General features: G+C 39.6%; 2 protein-coding genes across 2 annotated transcripts in view; both read right to left on the reverse strand.

Annotated features, from left to right (window-relative positions):
- The window catches only part of LOC108367362 (uncharacterized), a 5,933-nt gene extending 3,908 nt beyond the window's left edge, over window positions 1-2,025 (reverse strand). The window contains exons 1-2 of the mRNA XM_017621966.1: window positions 1,385-2,025; window positions 136-1,328 (exon numbers count right to left, since the gene is read on the reverse strand). Of these exons, the coding sequence (XP_017477455.1) occupies window positions 658-1,328; window positions 1,385-1,436 (723 nt within the window). The 5' untranslated portion in view covers window positions 1,437-2,025 and the 3' untranslated portion in view covers window positions 136-657. The remainder of the gene's footprint in view (window positions 1-135; window positions 1,329-1,384) is intronic.
- Window positions 1-17,915, reverse strand: part of LOC108367308 (Zinc finger protein ush) — a 628,184-nt gene that overhangs the window by 480,367 nt on the left and 129,902 nt on the right. The gene's annotated exons all lie outside the window — the stretch shown is intronic.

A 17,915-nucleotide genomic window follows, 5' to 3' on the forward strand; every position in this document is an offset into this window, starting at 1 on the left:
TATGCATATGCATACTTTCGTTTTAAAAGCGAAATAATGCATATGAAAAAAAACGAAATAATGCATACATGCACAGTTTCGGTTTAAAACCGAAATAATGCATATGGTAAAAACCGAAATAAAGCATACATGCACAGTAGATGCCTTATTTTCTCCATACATTTTGCTAAAGTATTTCAGATCCTCCCTCCGGCAGCAGAATATAAAAATAGGACGCTAAAGACTTAACAAAATGGAAAAAAAATTTCATTATTGCAAAAACTGAATGAGCTACTCCGAAAACCGCGATTTATAAGACTGTTTTGCTATAACTTTAGATCCTTATATGAAAACACATTTATCTTACACAAGAAAAAAAAAATATATATCCAATATTATGAAGAAGAAGCCGCTAAAGCGAATGGCGTACTCAGTTTTTTAATACAACTAACCAAAAAGTTACTCACACGGCCTAAAGTGACAATTTGTTACTATTTTTTACGAATTTTCAAATTTATTCGTTAGGATTTTACAGATAGTAGTAATTTTTCCAAAACTAAAATACTTAAAATTGTAGCTAATTTAATGTAGTCATAAAAAAAGTTGACAGATTTCAAATAAAATTATATTTGAACTAATAAATTAGATTTACGTAAAGCCATGTCTGACATACGTACTTTAAATTTTATTGAAATTTTTAACAATGTCGTTTTTGGATGCTAGGTAGGGAAACACTTTCTGATGCGCCTCTACGAGTTGAAAAACCATCTGTTTCTCGGTTTCGGAAGTGGTTACTTTTTCATTTAACTTTGTTGCCATACTTATTGCCCTTTCGGCCGTATCGTTCACAACAATAATTTTTTTTACTATTGCTTCAGCGCGTAAATAATTTTGGTTGTTTATCCAGCGACTGGGGTCAATTTCCAAAAAATTTTTGTAATTTGATGCGTCCACAAATAATGACTCAAAAAATGTCTTTGTATTTTCTGTAATAAAAGCATCCATACTTAACTCCACAACATTCATCGGGTCTACAACAATGTCGAAGAGTAGGGGAAATGTTGATTTAAATTTTGATTCTCTAAGTTCTCTTCGTTTACCATTGTTGTCAAATTTGTTTTTTTTAATGTTAAGGTATTCAGTGTAGAACTTGGCAACGTCATGCTTCACTGCTGTCTTTAACTTAGTGACGACGCCTAAACACGACCAAATGTTTACCAATTCACCGACGACGCGAAAAATACTTTCATTCACTGTTAAATTGTCTTCTAAACGAAGGTTAATTAGCCGACGCAGAACGTGCTCCCGAGTAGGCAACGTTGATTTCGAGAAATTGCGCAGTGTTTTCTCTGTAGTTAAAATTAAGTGCACTTTTCTTTATATGTATTCAATTAATGAAACTTACCAATTAGGAAGTAACTACTAGTCTTTGTCGTTTTCTCCATTATCGCTTGCATCAATATTGTCTATTTTTTTGATTATGTAAGATAATAATGTTATTATCAGTCGTAAATATAGATTACAGTATTCTACAGTACGACAGTTTTATCCACTCCTGCTTTGGCTTTTAAATTTTTGACGATGTTTGTCAAGTTTGAAAGTGGTTTTCAAGATGGCTTCACTTAAGCCTAATTTACCAGTTCAAATATAATTCGATCGAAAATCCGTTCACTTTTTTAAAAACTACATTAAATTAGCTACAATTTTAAATATTTTAGTTTTGGAAAAATTACTACTATCTGGAAAATCCTAACGAATAAATTCGAAAATTCGTGAAAAATAGTAGCAAATTGTCACTTTCGGCCGTGTGGGTAACTTTTTGGTTAGTTGTATTAAAAAACTGAGTACGCCATTCGCTTTAGCGGCTTCTTCTTCATGAGATTGGATATTTTTTTTTTTTCTTTCTTGTGTAAGATAAATGTCTTTTCATATTAGGATCTAAAGTTATAGCAAAACAGTCTTATAAATCGCGGTTTTCGGAGTAGCTCATTCAGTTTTTGCAATAATGAAATTTTTTTTCCATTTTGTTAGGTCTTTAGCACCCTATTTTCATATTCTGCTGCCGGAGAGAGGATCTGAAATACTTTAGCAAAATAAGTCATCTAATGCACAGTTTCGGTTGAAACCGAAATTATGTCTAAATGCACAGTTTCCATATGCGCAATTTCGGTGCCCCGGCTCAAACCGTGCCATTTGTCCCTATTTTACTTCAAATGGCACTTAATTTTTCAATTTGGCACAAAGTGCCAAAATGGCACTTTTGTAAAAAAATTACATTTCAATACATTTTTGTGAAATCCTTTGCGTGCACTTCTTTTTCTTAACTAAAATTTTCTAATTTATAAAGGCTATTCAACTGGTTTATCTTATTTTATCATTGCACTTTTGTTTGGAAAATGTAGCTTTATTTTATTGCTAAATGTGAATGATTAAAACGAATGACACCTTTTTTGGCACTTTTATTTTTTATTTGGCACATTTTAACACTTTTTTATCCTCAATATGGTACCTGATAACTAAGGATAGTTGCCAGCCCTGATTGGAAGATTTCTGCTGTGTTTTGGGGCAACAACTTGTCTGCAGTAAAAAAGCATATAATTTGTGTTTCAAAAGTGTGTGAAAACCAATCAATTTACTTATATAATCTCGGTTCCGATATTAAATAATCAATAATTGTTTATACCCGCATTTTGGCACATTGGCTCGTTGAATGTGCCATCTAATAAATAGTGTCGTCGTTCTCCTTAGCTGCTTGTAAATGAAGTCGTCACAAATTGCTGGCGGAGACATGAATACAGTGTAAGAAAATTCTTTTTCTATAATTGTTTTCTTATAGAAAGGTTGGTTTCTTTTCCACCTTAGACATTCCGAATTCGTTCAAAATATGCTAATTTAAAACACAGAATTCTTTCAGTGTTTCTCCGGGACATGGACTGTTTCTTCAATTTAATAGTGTTCGCTTTATTTTTGTGGAAACGAAACGTGTTTTGCAAGTTATGGATCATTTCTACACTCTTTCTTCAAATATTTCTCGTATTCCAGCTGTGCGCAGGCGTTTAGTTTTTCGCATCGTGTTTTTACATATTCGTAATTTAAATTTTTTTAATAAAATCAACTGGTGTTAGTTCATGATTGTGTGTGGATTAATATCACAACACTGATGATTTGGCAATCACCTTTTTCATCTATTAAAAAACAACACTTACGGGGCAATGTTTATTGTAAGAACAACATTTTTTTCTATGAATCGAGATACTTTAAGTATTGTTGACGCTATTTCTATTTGAATGAGGAAATAGCGTCAATGACTTTATTTCCAAATTTTTGTTGACTTCATTTCGCTTTTGAAAAGGTAATAATGTCAATTGACTTCATTTCGCATCATTTGACCTTATTACCTGTCACCGAAGAGCTGAGAGCCATCCAGGGAGCGATCTTAAAGGCGGTCAGGAGCAGTCACGATAGTGCTGTAAAGCCTATCTTTGATGGGTGCTCGTTCCGCCCGGGATGCGGAGTTAAGGAGATCCAAACGAGCTAGTTGGCGAAATTAACAGCCTCCCAGAGGCAGTACGCCTCCAAAAAGCTCTAACAAGGGATCACAAGAACACAATCGGCACTCTGAAAAGACCTGCAGACTCTTGCTAGGTACTAATTTCATGGGCTCTGCATTATGCTACTGTCGACCAGAAGTGGGTGCCCCAACACCCACTTTCGGAATGAAAATAAGCCTTGCTACAAAGCTCACCACTGTAGAACGTGTGCGGGCTCTATCAACATTTAGTCCATACCAATCGCCAAGACCAGATGGGGTCTATCCATGTCTCCTTCAACATGGAATAAACTAGATAGCCCCACACCTCTCCAAACCTTATAGAGCTTCGCTCTTGCTGAGTATTATTCCCAGCAGATGGTCTGAGGTTAAGGTCGTATTTTTACCAAAACCATATAAGCCGCCGGCCGCTGTGGCGTAGTGGTAAACAGTGCGAGCTTCCACTCTGCAGCACCTGGGTTCAAGCCCTGGTCAAAGCAACATCGCAAAAAAAATATAAAAAAATGTTTTTTCTTAACCTTTAACTGTGGTGGTAGTGGTAAAATTTACCCCCCGCAACTTTATCTTTCAAGGAAGGTTGACCTGTATTTTTTTAAATTAAATTTTTTTAATACGATCTCTTTTAGTTCATTAAACATATATATTTGGCTGTGAAAAAATGTCCCTTAAACTTTAGATTAATTTTTATTTTATACTTTTTTTTATAAATTTACTATGTGATGTTTTCGTTCTTGTGAATAATAAAATCCTTGTGAAATAAAGTGGGAATTTTGTTGATTTTAAAAGAAAAAATAAAAACTTGTATTTATTTTAACTTAAAAATATAGTAGCTTAGTTGAAAAGAAAAAAAAATTATAAAATGACCAACTTGTATTCAAATTTCTAACTAAAATTCGAAGGTGTAAAATTTACCACCAGGTCACAGACTACGTCAAAAAATTCACCTCCATAGTTAAAGGTTAACAGCGGTCGTTCCTCGGCAGGCAATGGCAAACCTCCGAGTGTATTTCTGACATGAAAGCTCTCATAAAAATACAATCGCCGTTCGGAGTCGGCGTAAAACTGTAGGTCCCTCCGATTTGTGTGACAACATCAAGGCGCACGACACAAGTCGGAGCAGAAGCTCGGCCAAACACTAACATATGTGTGAGCGCCAATCTATTATTATTATTATTACGTAAGCTGGAACAACAATTATCGTCCTACCGACCAACTAGCCTGAGGCATGGAGAAAATACTGGATCAGTATATCACAGAAGTCAACCTAAGGGAACAGTCTCTGAACAAGAACCCATTTTCCTATCAACAAGGCAAATCCACTGAGACAGCCATTCATAGCCTCACCTCAAAAATTGAGAAAGGTCTAGAGTCTAAAAATATAGCCCTTTGTGGCCTTTCATTGACATTTCGGGGGCTTTTGATAACACATTATATAAGGCAATAGATGATGCCTTGATGAGCAAGGGTATAAGCCCAATAATAAATAAATGTGTTCTATCAATGCTAAGAACACGTAAAATCAGTTTGGAATTAGGAGGCACGACAGAATCGATAGCTGCCACAAAGGGTTGCCAAAGGTTGTCTGTCCCCTGTATAATTGAAAAGACACAAGTGCTGAAATCTCTGCCGCAAGCGGTTTTCGCCTCGCCCCAGTGATATACCAACATCCCTTTATTTTTGTCTGCAGGTGGTCTTTAAGGATTCCCCAAGTATGAAGACACAAAGTTATGGTAAGTGAAGCAGTGCGTCAAGAGCACTATACACCACTCAAAAAAAAATATTGTTAAATAATGAGGCTATCAAGCAACCATTTGGGTTCTTTACTATCGAAGCCAGATAGTGGACCCCCACTTACAATTGGTGGACCCCCATATTTTTTTCACGCCAACGTAGACCCTCAGCGAGTCTCCCGTGGACCCCTGGGAGTCCACCTGTACAACTTTGGGAATCACTGGTTTAAACACTCGTTATTTTGCTCGCAATTTAACGAAATAAAATAATTTAAAAATATTTTTAAAACAAACTCTTATGTAGCATGTGCATTAAAAGTTGAATTACTAAAATAAATATACATATGTACTTAGGTACACATCCCCAATGAAAATTAATACCGTTATCATTTAGCTTTTATTAACCTTGACAAATGCTTTCATTTCATTTCATTTATTATCAAAATGGTGATATTAGTACATAAGAATTACCTTCTTTTTCAGTACAACAAATATAAGTATAAAATACAATAGAGCTTACATTGCATATGAGACAACAGATAGAACACTGGATATGAGACAATAGACAGAACTTACACTGCATATGAGACAACAGAACAAAATCAAGAATCAAACGTTAACAATTTAAACAAAATGTAATTACAACTGAACTTTGACCTATTAAATTTTGGAAATATACCGAGCACCGCGATACTTTTCGGCAAACATTTTTTAGAGTTATTTCTTTTCATGTAGTTAATATACCAAATATCTTCACTCCTACACCACCAATCGACAAAATATTTTGTGGAGTGATTTCTTTTCATGGAAGTAATATATTTTCTAAATATAAGCTAAAATAGACCATAGATGCAGTTTTCAAAATATTTCGACCCCCGTACCACCTATCGGCCAAATTTTTTGTGTAGTTATCTCTTGTAATGTAGGTAATGTACACTCCTAATATGAACGAAATCGGACCATAAATGTGTGAAGTTAAATAAAAGATAATAAAAAGTTATTAAACACTGTAATCCAAATGAAAAATATTTGTTAAAGTTGAATGAAGGACTGACGTACATGATACAACTTTATTTATATTAACAAATCTACGTTTAGTACAACGAAATTTATATTCAGTGGAGCCCTCCACGAAGTTATAAATTTATTAATTACACATGATTTATATCTCTTGTAGGATTGGCACCCTTAACCCAACCACTCTGTGATGCATTATACATAATTCATGTATTTCAAATTTTCTTCCAGAGATTTCTAAAAGTTTCAGCAATAAAAAGGAATATGATGTTTGCCTCTCCCTTCACACATTCCCTTACAAACGAATCGTGTCAGGTTTTATTGAGCTTCTGACCTGGCAACCCTGGGTATAAGTAGAACGACGCGCATTTAATACGGCAAGAAGGCCACTTTTTGTTGCTGGAATTCGTTAATAAACCCTTATTTATTTTGTGACTAGTACCCGTCCTGGTACCACTAACGACTCGCCAGAAGTGAGTACTACACCTTTTCCAAGAGTACTTCATAAAGCGACAAATGTACTTCAGAATAATCAGTTGTACTTCAGAAATAGTTAAATGTACTTCAGAATAATCAATTGCGCTTCAGAATAGTCAATTGTACTTCCGAAACCGGAAAATGTACTTCAGAAGACGAAAATTATTACCTATTGTAATTATTTAAATAGTATATATGTAATTATCAATTTTAAGTAAATTAACTTTTTTAATATCCTTTCCAAATCACCTACAAGTACATAAAAGAAGTTCTTTATCAAGAAAATATGCCAATTCAGTTTTTATAATGATTTTTTTTTTATATTGCATCCAAAGTAAATTACAATTGAATATTATAAACATTATATTATTTAAAGGTTTTAATTATAATTTGTTTCTTAATTTCGTTTTTATTAATGCTAAACCAAAAAATTTGCGCTCAGCTGCGGCGGAACTGTGAGGCAGACTAACAATATTATGAACTAAATCACACAATTCCCCAAAGGCCGCTTCACCCAATCCATTTTTAATCAAACTTACATGATCGCAAAAACGTTCTCAATTGGTACACGTTTTGAAGTTACCTTAACTCAGCCTCAATTTGATACATCAGTATCAGGAAGAACTTTTTGTGGTGTAATAATTTCAAAATGTTTGATATCTTTTCGATTGAAATCGAATATTATTTTCATGTGCTAAATGCTACGATTAAAGTTTTGCTACCGTTCCATATTTTTGCCAGCCCTTTTATATTGGTCACCGAGTAATTGAAATTAGCAAGAAACCGCGATATTTTTTGAAGCGTGCTTTGACAGATGATTAGCCATACCATATTTGAAGATCAGTGGCAAGGCAAGTTCACACTTTTAGCAGGTGTTACCCATGGGCCCTATCATCGTCATCGTCGACGATCGTCAGCGAATCAGTGGCATGGCTCACGATGGCCATATCGTCACTTTTACTGACGATGTCGATATTCAACATAGGGCGGAATATTTATCAATTAAATAGAAAAAATTCACAACGCGAAACTGTTGCATAAAGTGAAAGGGTGATAATAACCTAACCAAAAGCTTGTGAAATTGACCATTTTAAAAAGAATTGGACCAATGGACCAAACGAAAATAAATGGACCAAATTTGGTCCATTTGGACCAAAACGGCAACCGTGTTCGCAATGGGTACATATACATTTCAGAATGAACCAATTAAATAATGAATGCAGATTTAAATTATGTTCCAACTGGCTTATCGAATAAAGTTAGTGCATCGGGATGAAAAGGGTATAATGTTGAATTGCTCTGCCACAATCGCCACCAACAACTGTCGCTTTTCCCCCGTCATGTAATAAATGCTGGCACGGTAAAATGCGGACTATGTACAAGTATATATCCTTCCGCTTTTTGCTGGTATTTATGGCAAACTACATACTTTACATTAGCTTTAGTTGTTACCTAATATCAATTTTTTTTATTAATTATTTATTATTTTATCAAGTTCAAAGTCTTGTAATTTTCATTCGATTGTGATTTGTTGCACCTAAAGCATTTTTTATAGTAATTAAACTGAATGAGAAAATATAAATATAAATGCGTGATTGCCAAATCAGCATGAAGCGGAAGGCTATAGTCCGCATTTTACCATGCAAGCATTTGCTACATGCATTATGTTCAAGGGAAATTGTAGAATCTGGGTCTTGTCCGATTTGCAGAAAAGTTATTACCGGTAATGTGTTTTTTACCGTAAACTACAAATTATTTTAAGATATAAATGCTGTATTAAATTTATATGTTTACTAGCCGGCCACGAATGCGCGAGGCTTCGCCACGCGCTGAATATATGCATATGTATGTACATTAACGTATTTGGAGAAAGAAATCATGTCATCATGTACTTCGTTTATTATATACATAAAAAATCTTGTCTAAATCCGTTCAGTAGCGAGGTTAAAATATCTCGCCTTTCCTTTATACTATGTATAAAAGATAGTAATTTTAAATAGGTGGCAACCCTACCCAAAAAACTTTAAGTTTTTGTACATGCGAAGGCCATGCACTTTCATTTGGTATATTATTTTTTATCCAACGAACGGTGAAGATCTGATAGTTTTTAAACAGGTGGCAACCCTACTCAGAAAAATAACACATTATTACACATCCAGAGGCTAAGTCTTTTCGTTTGACAGTGACGGTACAGAACTGATACGCTTATTATGATTGAATATGGTAATTTTATTAACAGGTGGCAACCCTATTAAAAAAAATATATTAGTGCATTTCTAGAGGCCAATCCGTTTCATTTGCCACCTCACCTCATCTTTTTAATCCATCGAACGGTGCGGATCTTATAGTTTTTGAGAAAGGTGGCAACCCTATTAAAATTCTAAATAAAAAAAGATCCCTCTCCTGTCGATACAGAGTATAATAGAAAAAATGTCGTCAACATCCGTTCAGTAGTTTTCAAGATTATCGCGTACAAAAAGTCTCGACTTTCCTTTATACTATGTGTTTGAGATTTGTTCAACATACAAGTCGGCAACCCTGGCGATAACCTAACAGTTCCGATAAGTTCATCGATTTTGCTCTAAGTTTTCTGACATCGACACATCACTGGTTTGCTGTTCTTTGAATTAGCTTTTTCTCAGGCAACGAGTACAACCCAATAAAGATTCTTAGAAAAGTAACCCGACTCCTTTTTTAATTCGCGAACATTTTGGTGCCTCCTGTGGGGATTGATCTCACACGTGGTATTTTTGGAATTCGTTGATCATCGCTTCGAGTGCAATTCACCCGCTTTCGCTTAAGTTGTCAAGGTTTTCACGTTAACCAATAGCTGGCGGACATCTGCACATAAGATAACGGACCGTAAATTCCAACGATTTTGCGCTGTTGTTGAGCTAGCGACAACTTGTGGTTTTTATAACTACGGTAACGGCAACGCATTCGCCGTTGTATATAGATATATATATATTTGGCCGCTACGTGTAACTTCGGCTAGACTATATCCAAATAGCAATGGCTCAACTTAACTTGCGCTCAGCATCACAATCTTCGATTCTCAGGATCAAGGGCGAAGTGGAAGCTGAAAATTATGCACCAGACATAGTTGAAATTGATCATAGGGTGGAAATGCTTTCCACGCACTTTACTCGTTTCATGGATAACCATATGGTGTTGGTTGGCGCAGCCAAGTCCGAAGAGCTTGCTGTCCACGACGCATTGTTAGCAAAAATGGAACTAGCCTATAGAGTGGTGTCCACTAAACTGCAACGGTTGCGAATGGCTGCAAAGGAAGATGTGGCTTCAGTTCGCAGAATGGCAGAAATGAAGCTTGACCCCATAAAGCTACCAATTTTCGATGGACAACAAGAGAACTGGCTAGTGTTCAAGGATATGTTCGAATCCCTTGTTCACAACCGAGCAGAGTTCGACCCAACATATAAGCTTAGTCGTTTGCGCCAATGCATAAGGGCGGATGCTGTACCCATGGTAGCTGGCGTTTGCACTGGGGGTTACGAGCAGCTTTGAGCAGAGCTAAAGCGCAGGTATGACAATCCACGACGCTTAGTTGAAGCACACATAAATAGACTACTGGATCTGCCAGAACATCCAAGTGAGTCACAACGGAGAATACGCGATTTTATCGATGTGGTGCGTAGTACATTGCGGGCCTTAAATGTGATGGGCCTACCTACGGATCAGTGGGATGCCATTATGTACCCCATCATTCTTCGGAAGCTGCCGTCCGCTACAGTCGCGCACTGGACGATTAAAAGCCACTCAGATAAGCTACCTGAGCTTCAAGGCATGTTAGAAGAGGTCGAAACTTACGCGGACACCGTCCGTAGCGATTCAATGACGCAGCAACGTCGCCAGCAGCCACCGCGTTCGGCCAAGTCTCACATGGTGACAGCTTCGGTTACCAATGCAGCGGCGCGTCCGGTGCTCAACTGTCCACAGTGTTCAGAGCCACATCGCCTGATGAAATGTCAGCAGTTCCGCTCGTTGGCCATGGATCAGTGCCTGCATCTGGCTCGACAAGGATCACTGTGCTTTAACTGTATGAGCCCGGGGCATACGGCCATATATGTAAGCAAAAACATAATACGCTGCTTTGCAAAACCGCTCCGTTGGAGAAATCATCGGGCATACCCAATAGCGGTCTACGCACCTCAGCCGGAACTACGACGCTGTCGGCCACATCAGATTGCAAGACCGGACCACAAGTTCTACCCCGAGTTGATGCAGTGCAGACTCTACTGGCACAATCAGATGACATAGTGCTGTTAGCCACCGCTATCGCTCCCATCTTGGACGGGTGTGGAGAAGAGCGAAAATGTCGCATACTCTGTGACATGGGTTCACAGGTGAGCTTTGTTACTGAGTCTTTGTTTAATGAGCTAAATCTCCCTAGAAACCGAAAGGAACTGGTAATAGAAGGTATAGGCGCTCAAGGCAAGGTGGCTTCGCGTGGTCAGGCAACGTTGACAATGCGCTCTCTCTACGATCCAGATTTCGAGTTGTCGTTCGATGTGCATATCCTACCTACTATCACGTCTAACATTCCAGCAGTACCCGTAGATGCCAGCATTCATAAGCATCTAGAAGATCTTCCACTAGCGGATTCTACCGTTCATATACCAGGGCCCATTAAAGTGGCCGAAGAACGTCGCGCTGCCAGCGTTGCGCAATTGTACCGAAAATGCCAACGAAGATCGGCTTGACTACTTACTGGAGCGATTTTGGCTACAAGAGGAAGTTTCGCCAACCCCGCCCAAAGATGATGATTGTGAGGCGATATTTCGTAGAACGGTTTCACGCGACTCCGAGGGTCGGTACGTTGTTCAAATACCTTTCCACCCCGAGGCGCCAGCTCTGGGAGATTCATACAGAAATGCTCTTCGTCAGTTTTTGCGACTGGAGCGCCGCTTACACAACGAACCGGACCTGCGCGATAAATACATCACGTTTATGCGCGAGTACGAGGCTCTTGGACATATGGAAGAAACCAAAACGCAACACTACTACTCGTCGTCAATGTATTTCATACCGCATCATGCAGTGACTGGTAAATTTCGGGTCGTATTCAATGCTTCGGCTAAGACGAGCAATGGCATCTCACTCAATGATACCCAATTGATTGGCCCTCAGCTCCAAGACCCACTTCTCAACATCCTTCTTCGCTTTCGGCGGTTCCGAGTGGGGATCACCGCAGACATCGAAAAGATGTTCAGGCAAGTCAGAGTTGACCCCCGACACCGGCCGTGGCAACAAATCCTCTGGCGTGAATCCTCAGATGAGCCGCTTCGAACGTACCGGCTCACCACTGTTACCTACGGAATGGCCTGCAGCCCATTTAACGCCATCCGCGCCTTGCGACAATGCTCTTACGATAACCAGCGGGTGATCAGCGACGCAGCCCGCGCTTCATTGGCAAAGGAGAGCACCTTACAAAACTTTTATGTGGATGACTACTTGGAGAGCGTTGACACCCCTTCAGAGGGCTTACCCCTAGCCCGAGATGTTACCGATATTTTGCAACAGGGCAAGTTCTGACTTCGAAAGTGGAATTCCAATGATATATCAGTCCTTCGTACATGCTTAGGCCAGGGAGCAGGAGCAAACGAACTAAGCTTAAGCGATGAATACGCAACGGCTCTGGGTCTTCATTGGAATCCCACTAATGACGAACTTCTATTCAAGGTTACGCTGGCTGACATAAATCACATCCCAACCAAGCGTAGTGTTTTAAGTGATGTTGCGAAAATTTTCGACCCTATTGGCTTTCTGGCTCCGGTGACAGTGACTGCAAAAATCTTCATGCAGCTAACATGGACTACTAAAATCGACTGGGATACACCATTACCAATAGAGTTACGCAGTTCGCTTACCATGATTGGCGAACTTCGCCTACCCCGATGGCTAGGTATGACCCGAACGTCCACGGTTGCACTGCATGGGTTCGGGGATGCCAGTACCAAAGCCTACTCAGCAGTTATATACGCGCGCAGTGTGGATCCAACAGGGAAAATACGGGTCACCTTAGTTGCTGCTCGAACAATGGTGGCTCCGCTCAAACCCACTACAATACCAAGGCTAGAATTGTGCGCAGCATATTTGCTTGTCAGTTGTATGGTCAACGCACGCGAAGCACTTCGACTTGGCCATGTGAAATGCACGTACTGGAGTGATTCGAACATCGTATTATCTTGGATCCGCAAGCCACCACATACATTAACGCAGTATGTATCCAATCGGGTGGCATATATTCAGCGCTACTCTGATACGAAGAATTGGCACCACATCCGGTCTGAGGACAACCCTGCCGACTGTGCAAGTCGTGGCGTGTCACCCGCAGACATCGCAAATTTACACCTGTGGTGGACCGGTCCATCATGTATAAAGCTCAGCAACAATCAATTATGCCATTCTCTACAACTGAAGGTTAAGGAGCAGGAAGACCATGCCTCGGAGCTGAAACCGCTTCAGACGCATATCTGTTTATTGTCGGTGCCTCAGTTGCACGTTCGCACCAATGACAAGTTGAAGCCAAACTTTGTTCCACTTGTTGAGCGGTTCAGCACTTTGCAACGATTACTGCATACAACGGCCTATGTACTTCGGTTTCGACCTGCTGGGCGACCACATTGGCGTACTCCAATCCTTACTGCTAGCGAAATCCAACAAGCACTGATATTACACGTTCGAGAAGCACAAGGTAACTTTTATTTCACCGAAATTAATCGTTTGAAAGCTTCTTACAGTGCCGCCGCGTCCAGCAAGCTGCTACCACTAAGCCCTATCATGGACGAGCATGGAATTTTAAGGGTAGGTGGTCGACTGCGACACACGGAACTAAGCTATGGCCAACGCCATCCAATGATCCTACCCAAACAATGCCCCCTTGCTAGTTTACTAGTTAACAACGCACATCGCGTCACTCTCCATGGCGGTATCCGAGCAATGCTGCAATTTCTTCGACAAACCGTTTGGATCGTCCACGGGCGGTCATTAGTCAAACAATTCTTGAATCGATGCAAAATCTGTAAACTGAACCAGCGTACAATTCAGCAGCAGCAGATGGCGGATTCGCCCCGATCTCGAGTGGTAGTTGCGCCACCGTTCACCAACACGGGTGTGGACTACGCTGGACCATTCTACGTACGCCACGGTGGCAAACGCTCCACCACCACAACAAAAACATACTCCGTTATTTTCGTATGTATGTGCACTAAGGCGGTTCACATTGAATTAGCAGAAGATTTGAGTACTAGAGCATTCCTGGACATGTTCGACCGCTTCGTCAGCCGCCGAGGCTATTGCGCCAACTTATACAGCGACAATGGAACCCAATTCGTGGGCGCCAACCGCCAGATGACGACCTCGTCGAATGGCAGAATTTTTACGCTCAGCAACGGCTGGCCGATCTTGGCGTAACTTGGCATTTCATAGCTCCTGCGTCCCCCCATCATGGCGGGCTTTGGGAGGCCGCTGTCCGATCGGCAAAGAAACATCTGCACCGAGTCGTCGGCAATCAATCAATGACATTTCATCATCTTAGCACACTGTTGGTACGCATCGAGGCGTATCTTAACTCCAGGCCCATCGTCGCCATTCATGATGATCCGGATGGAGGTACTGCGTTATCACCGGGCGATTTTCTCATCGGTAGGCTGTTGCTTTCCCGACCAGAACGACCGTTACCTGACGTGGCAGAAAATCGACTCCACTACCACCAACGCCTTCAACGTATGTTCCAGCATTTCTGGCAAGGTTGGCATAAGGAGTATTTGACCCAGCTCCAGGCCTGCGGAAAATGGACTCGGCCTGTTCCGAATCTTCGAGTGGGTGATGTCGTAGCCATCCAGCAAGAACATCTTCCACCGGCACGTTGGCGTAACGGCCGAATCGTCGAAGTTCATCCGGGGAGCGACGGCCTCGTACGCGTGGTTACGATCGAATACTGCTCCGATAGACTCTCCTCGAACAACCTCTACACTAAACACCGCTGCCAACGAGCTGTACAACGAGTGTGCAGAATCACCGAGCCGGCGAAGATATCCTGGACCCTAAGGGCCCAGCCGGGGAGGATGTTTGAGATTTGTTCAACATACAAGTCGGCAACCCTGGCGATAACCTAACAGTTCCGATAAGTTCATCGATTTTGCTCTAAGTTTTCTGACATCGACACATCACTGGTTTGCTGTGCATTGAATTAGCTTTTTCTCAGGCAACGAGCACAACCCAATAAAGATTCTTAGAAAAGTAACCCGACTCCTTTTTTAATTCGCGAACACTATGTATTGATGTAGAAACTACAGCAGCCCACACGAGCCATTGGACAGTGTAGATAATAAAATGGGTAGAAGAGCACTGCAAAGTTCGCAATGCTTTCCTAAAAGATGTATCAATCTCCGCAATTGCAAATCATGCAAGTTGGACTTTATACAATTAAAAGTGTACACCACCAGCCAGCAACCATTACCAGTGCCGTAAACAAGGCCAAGCGCGCTGAATACGTCATTGAATTCCTATAAACAAGCCGGAAAGCAAGTTTTATATACCGATGAAACAAATTTGAATTTATTCTGTTGTCATAAGCGAGATCGCGATCGCTATGGATGTAGAGCAGTTCAGATACTACCAGCTGCGCGAGGACCAAACATTCGCCTGATGGGAGCTATCTCCACTTGCGGAGTGGTAGCGACGGAGCGTCGGCGCGGTTCCTTAAAAGCTTCGGACTCATGTCAGTGGATCCATACAGTGCTACAGAAGTGGGTTGATTTGGGGAAAACCCCGGGGATTTGGTATGTATATTAGTGGTGTTCTATTAAACAGATAAATATGCCTTTCGCATATAGATATACTTTTATCCACTGCTTTATATGAACGAACAAAAAATAATATTTGTTGGCCCTTATCGAGAAACTTGGGTCCGGTTTAGTTATTTGAACAATGTTTTTCGGTTGTTGTGTCCAAACTCATGACCCGAATCTGAAAACTTTAACATACACGTGTATTTATTCAAAGGACTAAAATTTTAATTTAAATAAAGGTTTCAAATACGGTTTGCACAATGCAATTTTTTGTAAATTTCAATGTGGGTTCTGCGCAAAAGTACTGTGGATGGCGTAGCCGGAGTTATATGCACAATAAATGTATACCTTTGCGGAATTGTGGAAGCCCCTCTTCTCCGGCAACATAGAAAGGAGAATTCTACTCAGTAAGGGTAATAATCTCTAAGTGCGGCCGAAGGCAAAATCAAGCGCAGCAGGTGGTGGACCTAACGAAGTGCATTTTTCAATGGCTTGGAAGAAGCTGTTCTTGCATTAACTGGATTGAGCACCAGTTCTTCAGGAATAGGTTCAACAATTCAACCAGAAACTGACATATGTAGATGCGTCATTGGTTATTATGCCCGACAGCTCCGCATATTTTTGTGAATTCATTTCCATAGCGCACTCTTATTCCGCTGCTATAATTGCAAATGAAAGAGAATTCATCGTTCCCTTCAAAATATTTAAAATTAAAAAATTTTAGCATAAATAACCACTTGATGAGTATTTTTTTAATTCCTTTCCACTTTGTTTGTTCCATACGGCTGTCTTCAAAAAACAACTGCTGGCCATGCCGCACACGTTTCTGCAAGGGTAGCAGCATGTCGATTTTTCGTAACGTAGCTAAGAATTACGAATTACGAAAATTCGGGTCCTACAATAAGGGTCATAATTACAATTTGTAAAAATTTTCGTCTTAAGTAAAATTTTACTTTCGAATGATGTATAAATTTTCATTCATCATTCAAGTAATTTCAATGAACGAATAAATTTTTATTCTTCATTCAAGTAATTTCAAATAACGAATAAATTTTTATTTATCATTCAAGTAATTTCGAATGAAGAATAAATTTTCAATAATGATTCAAGTAATACTGAATAACGCATAATCTTTCATTTATTCATTCTTTCTTTATCACATTACCAGGTAGAAGATCATGGTAAATGTTCATGTCGTATATACATATGTATTTATTGTGTATGAAATATTAGAAAATATAATATCAAAAGCTACATATGTATGCATATAACACAGGGCAACACTGATTTTGGTGCGGCAAATCCGTAATTATAAAGATTCCATCTATGTACGTGAGACAAATCGTGGTCAAAGTGTCAAAAAATCGGGTTTTTTTCAATATTTGAGAAGCTCGAGTAAAGAGTAAAAATGTGGTAGAACCTTCCACTTAGGCTTAACTTAAAGCTAGAACCCTAGGCTACTGCCCCTGAAAATACCATCCCTGCACCTTTACTTGATGGCCATTTATAGTCATTTGTTGAACAATAAAAAAACGCTGGCAAATTGTGCTATTGAAAAAAATGCTGCCAAAATCAGTTTTTGCTGTTCAATAAACGACTATAAGTGATCTTAGGGTCAAGACGAAGAGATGGTATTTTTAGGGATTGTAGTCGAAAGTTCAAGCCTTAATTTAAGCTTAAGTGGAAGGTTCTATCACCTTTTGTTTCATTGCGGCAGGGACTCAAACTTCGCCAAAAGTCAAATTTTACTGCTCAATAAATGACTATAAGTGACCATAAATTCAATGTGCAGGAATGGTATTTTCAAGGATAGTAGTCGAGGGTTCTTGCTTTAATCTAAGCCTAAGTGGAAGGTTCTATCACCTTTTTACTCTTTGCTAGAGCTTCTCAAATATTGCAAAAGCCCGATTTTTTGACACTTTGACCTCGATTTTCTCAAAACCTGTACGTGTTGGATCCTTTGTACTTACGGATTCGTAATCAGCACAAAAAAGTCTATCACAAATAGCTTTAAAATTTGTCGCACCAAAATTTTTTTTCATTTTTGTTGGCCTGTGTAATCATGAACATAAGTATGTACTTTAGGACGGGTCGAAAATCTAATTTTTCTCAAATCCCTTGGTAATAGTGAANGCTACATATGTATGCATATAACACAGGGCAACACTGATTTTGGTGCGGCAAATCCGTAATTATAAAGATTCCATCTATGTACGTGAGACAAATCGTGGTCAAAGTGTCAAAAAATCGGGTTTTTTTCAATATTTGAGAAGCTCGAGTAAAGAGTAAAAATGTGGTAGAACCTTCCACTTAGGCTTAACTTAAAGCTAGAACCCTAGGCTACTGCCC

The sequence above is a fragment of the Rhagoletis zephyria genome, unplaced genomic scaffold (assembly GCF_001687245.7).
Source record: "Rhagoletis zephyria isolate East Lansing unplaced genomic scaffold, Rhagoletis_zephyria_1.1 Rzeph_scaffold_00043, whole genome shotgun sequence".
NCBI classification, from domain to species: domain Eukaryota; kingdom Metazoa; phylum Arthropoda; class Insecta; order Diptera; family Tephritidae; genus Rhagoletis; species Rhagoletis zephyria.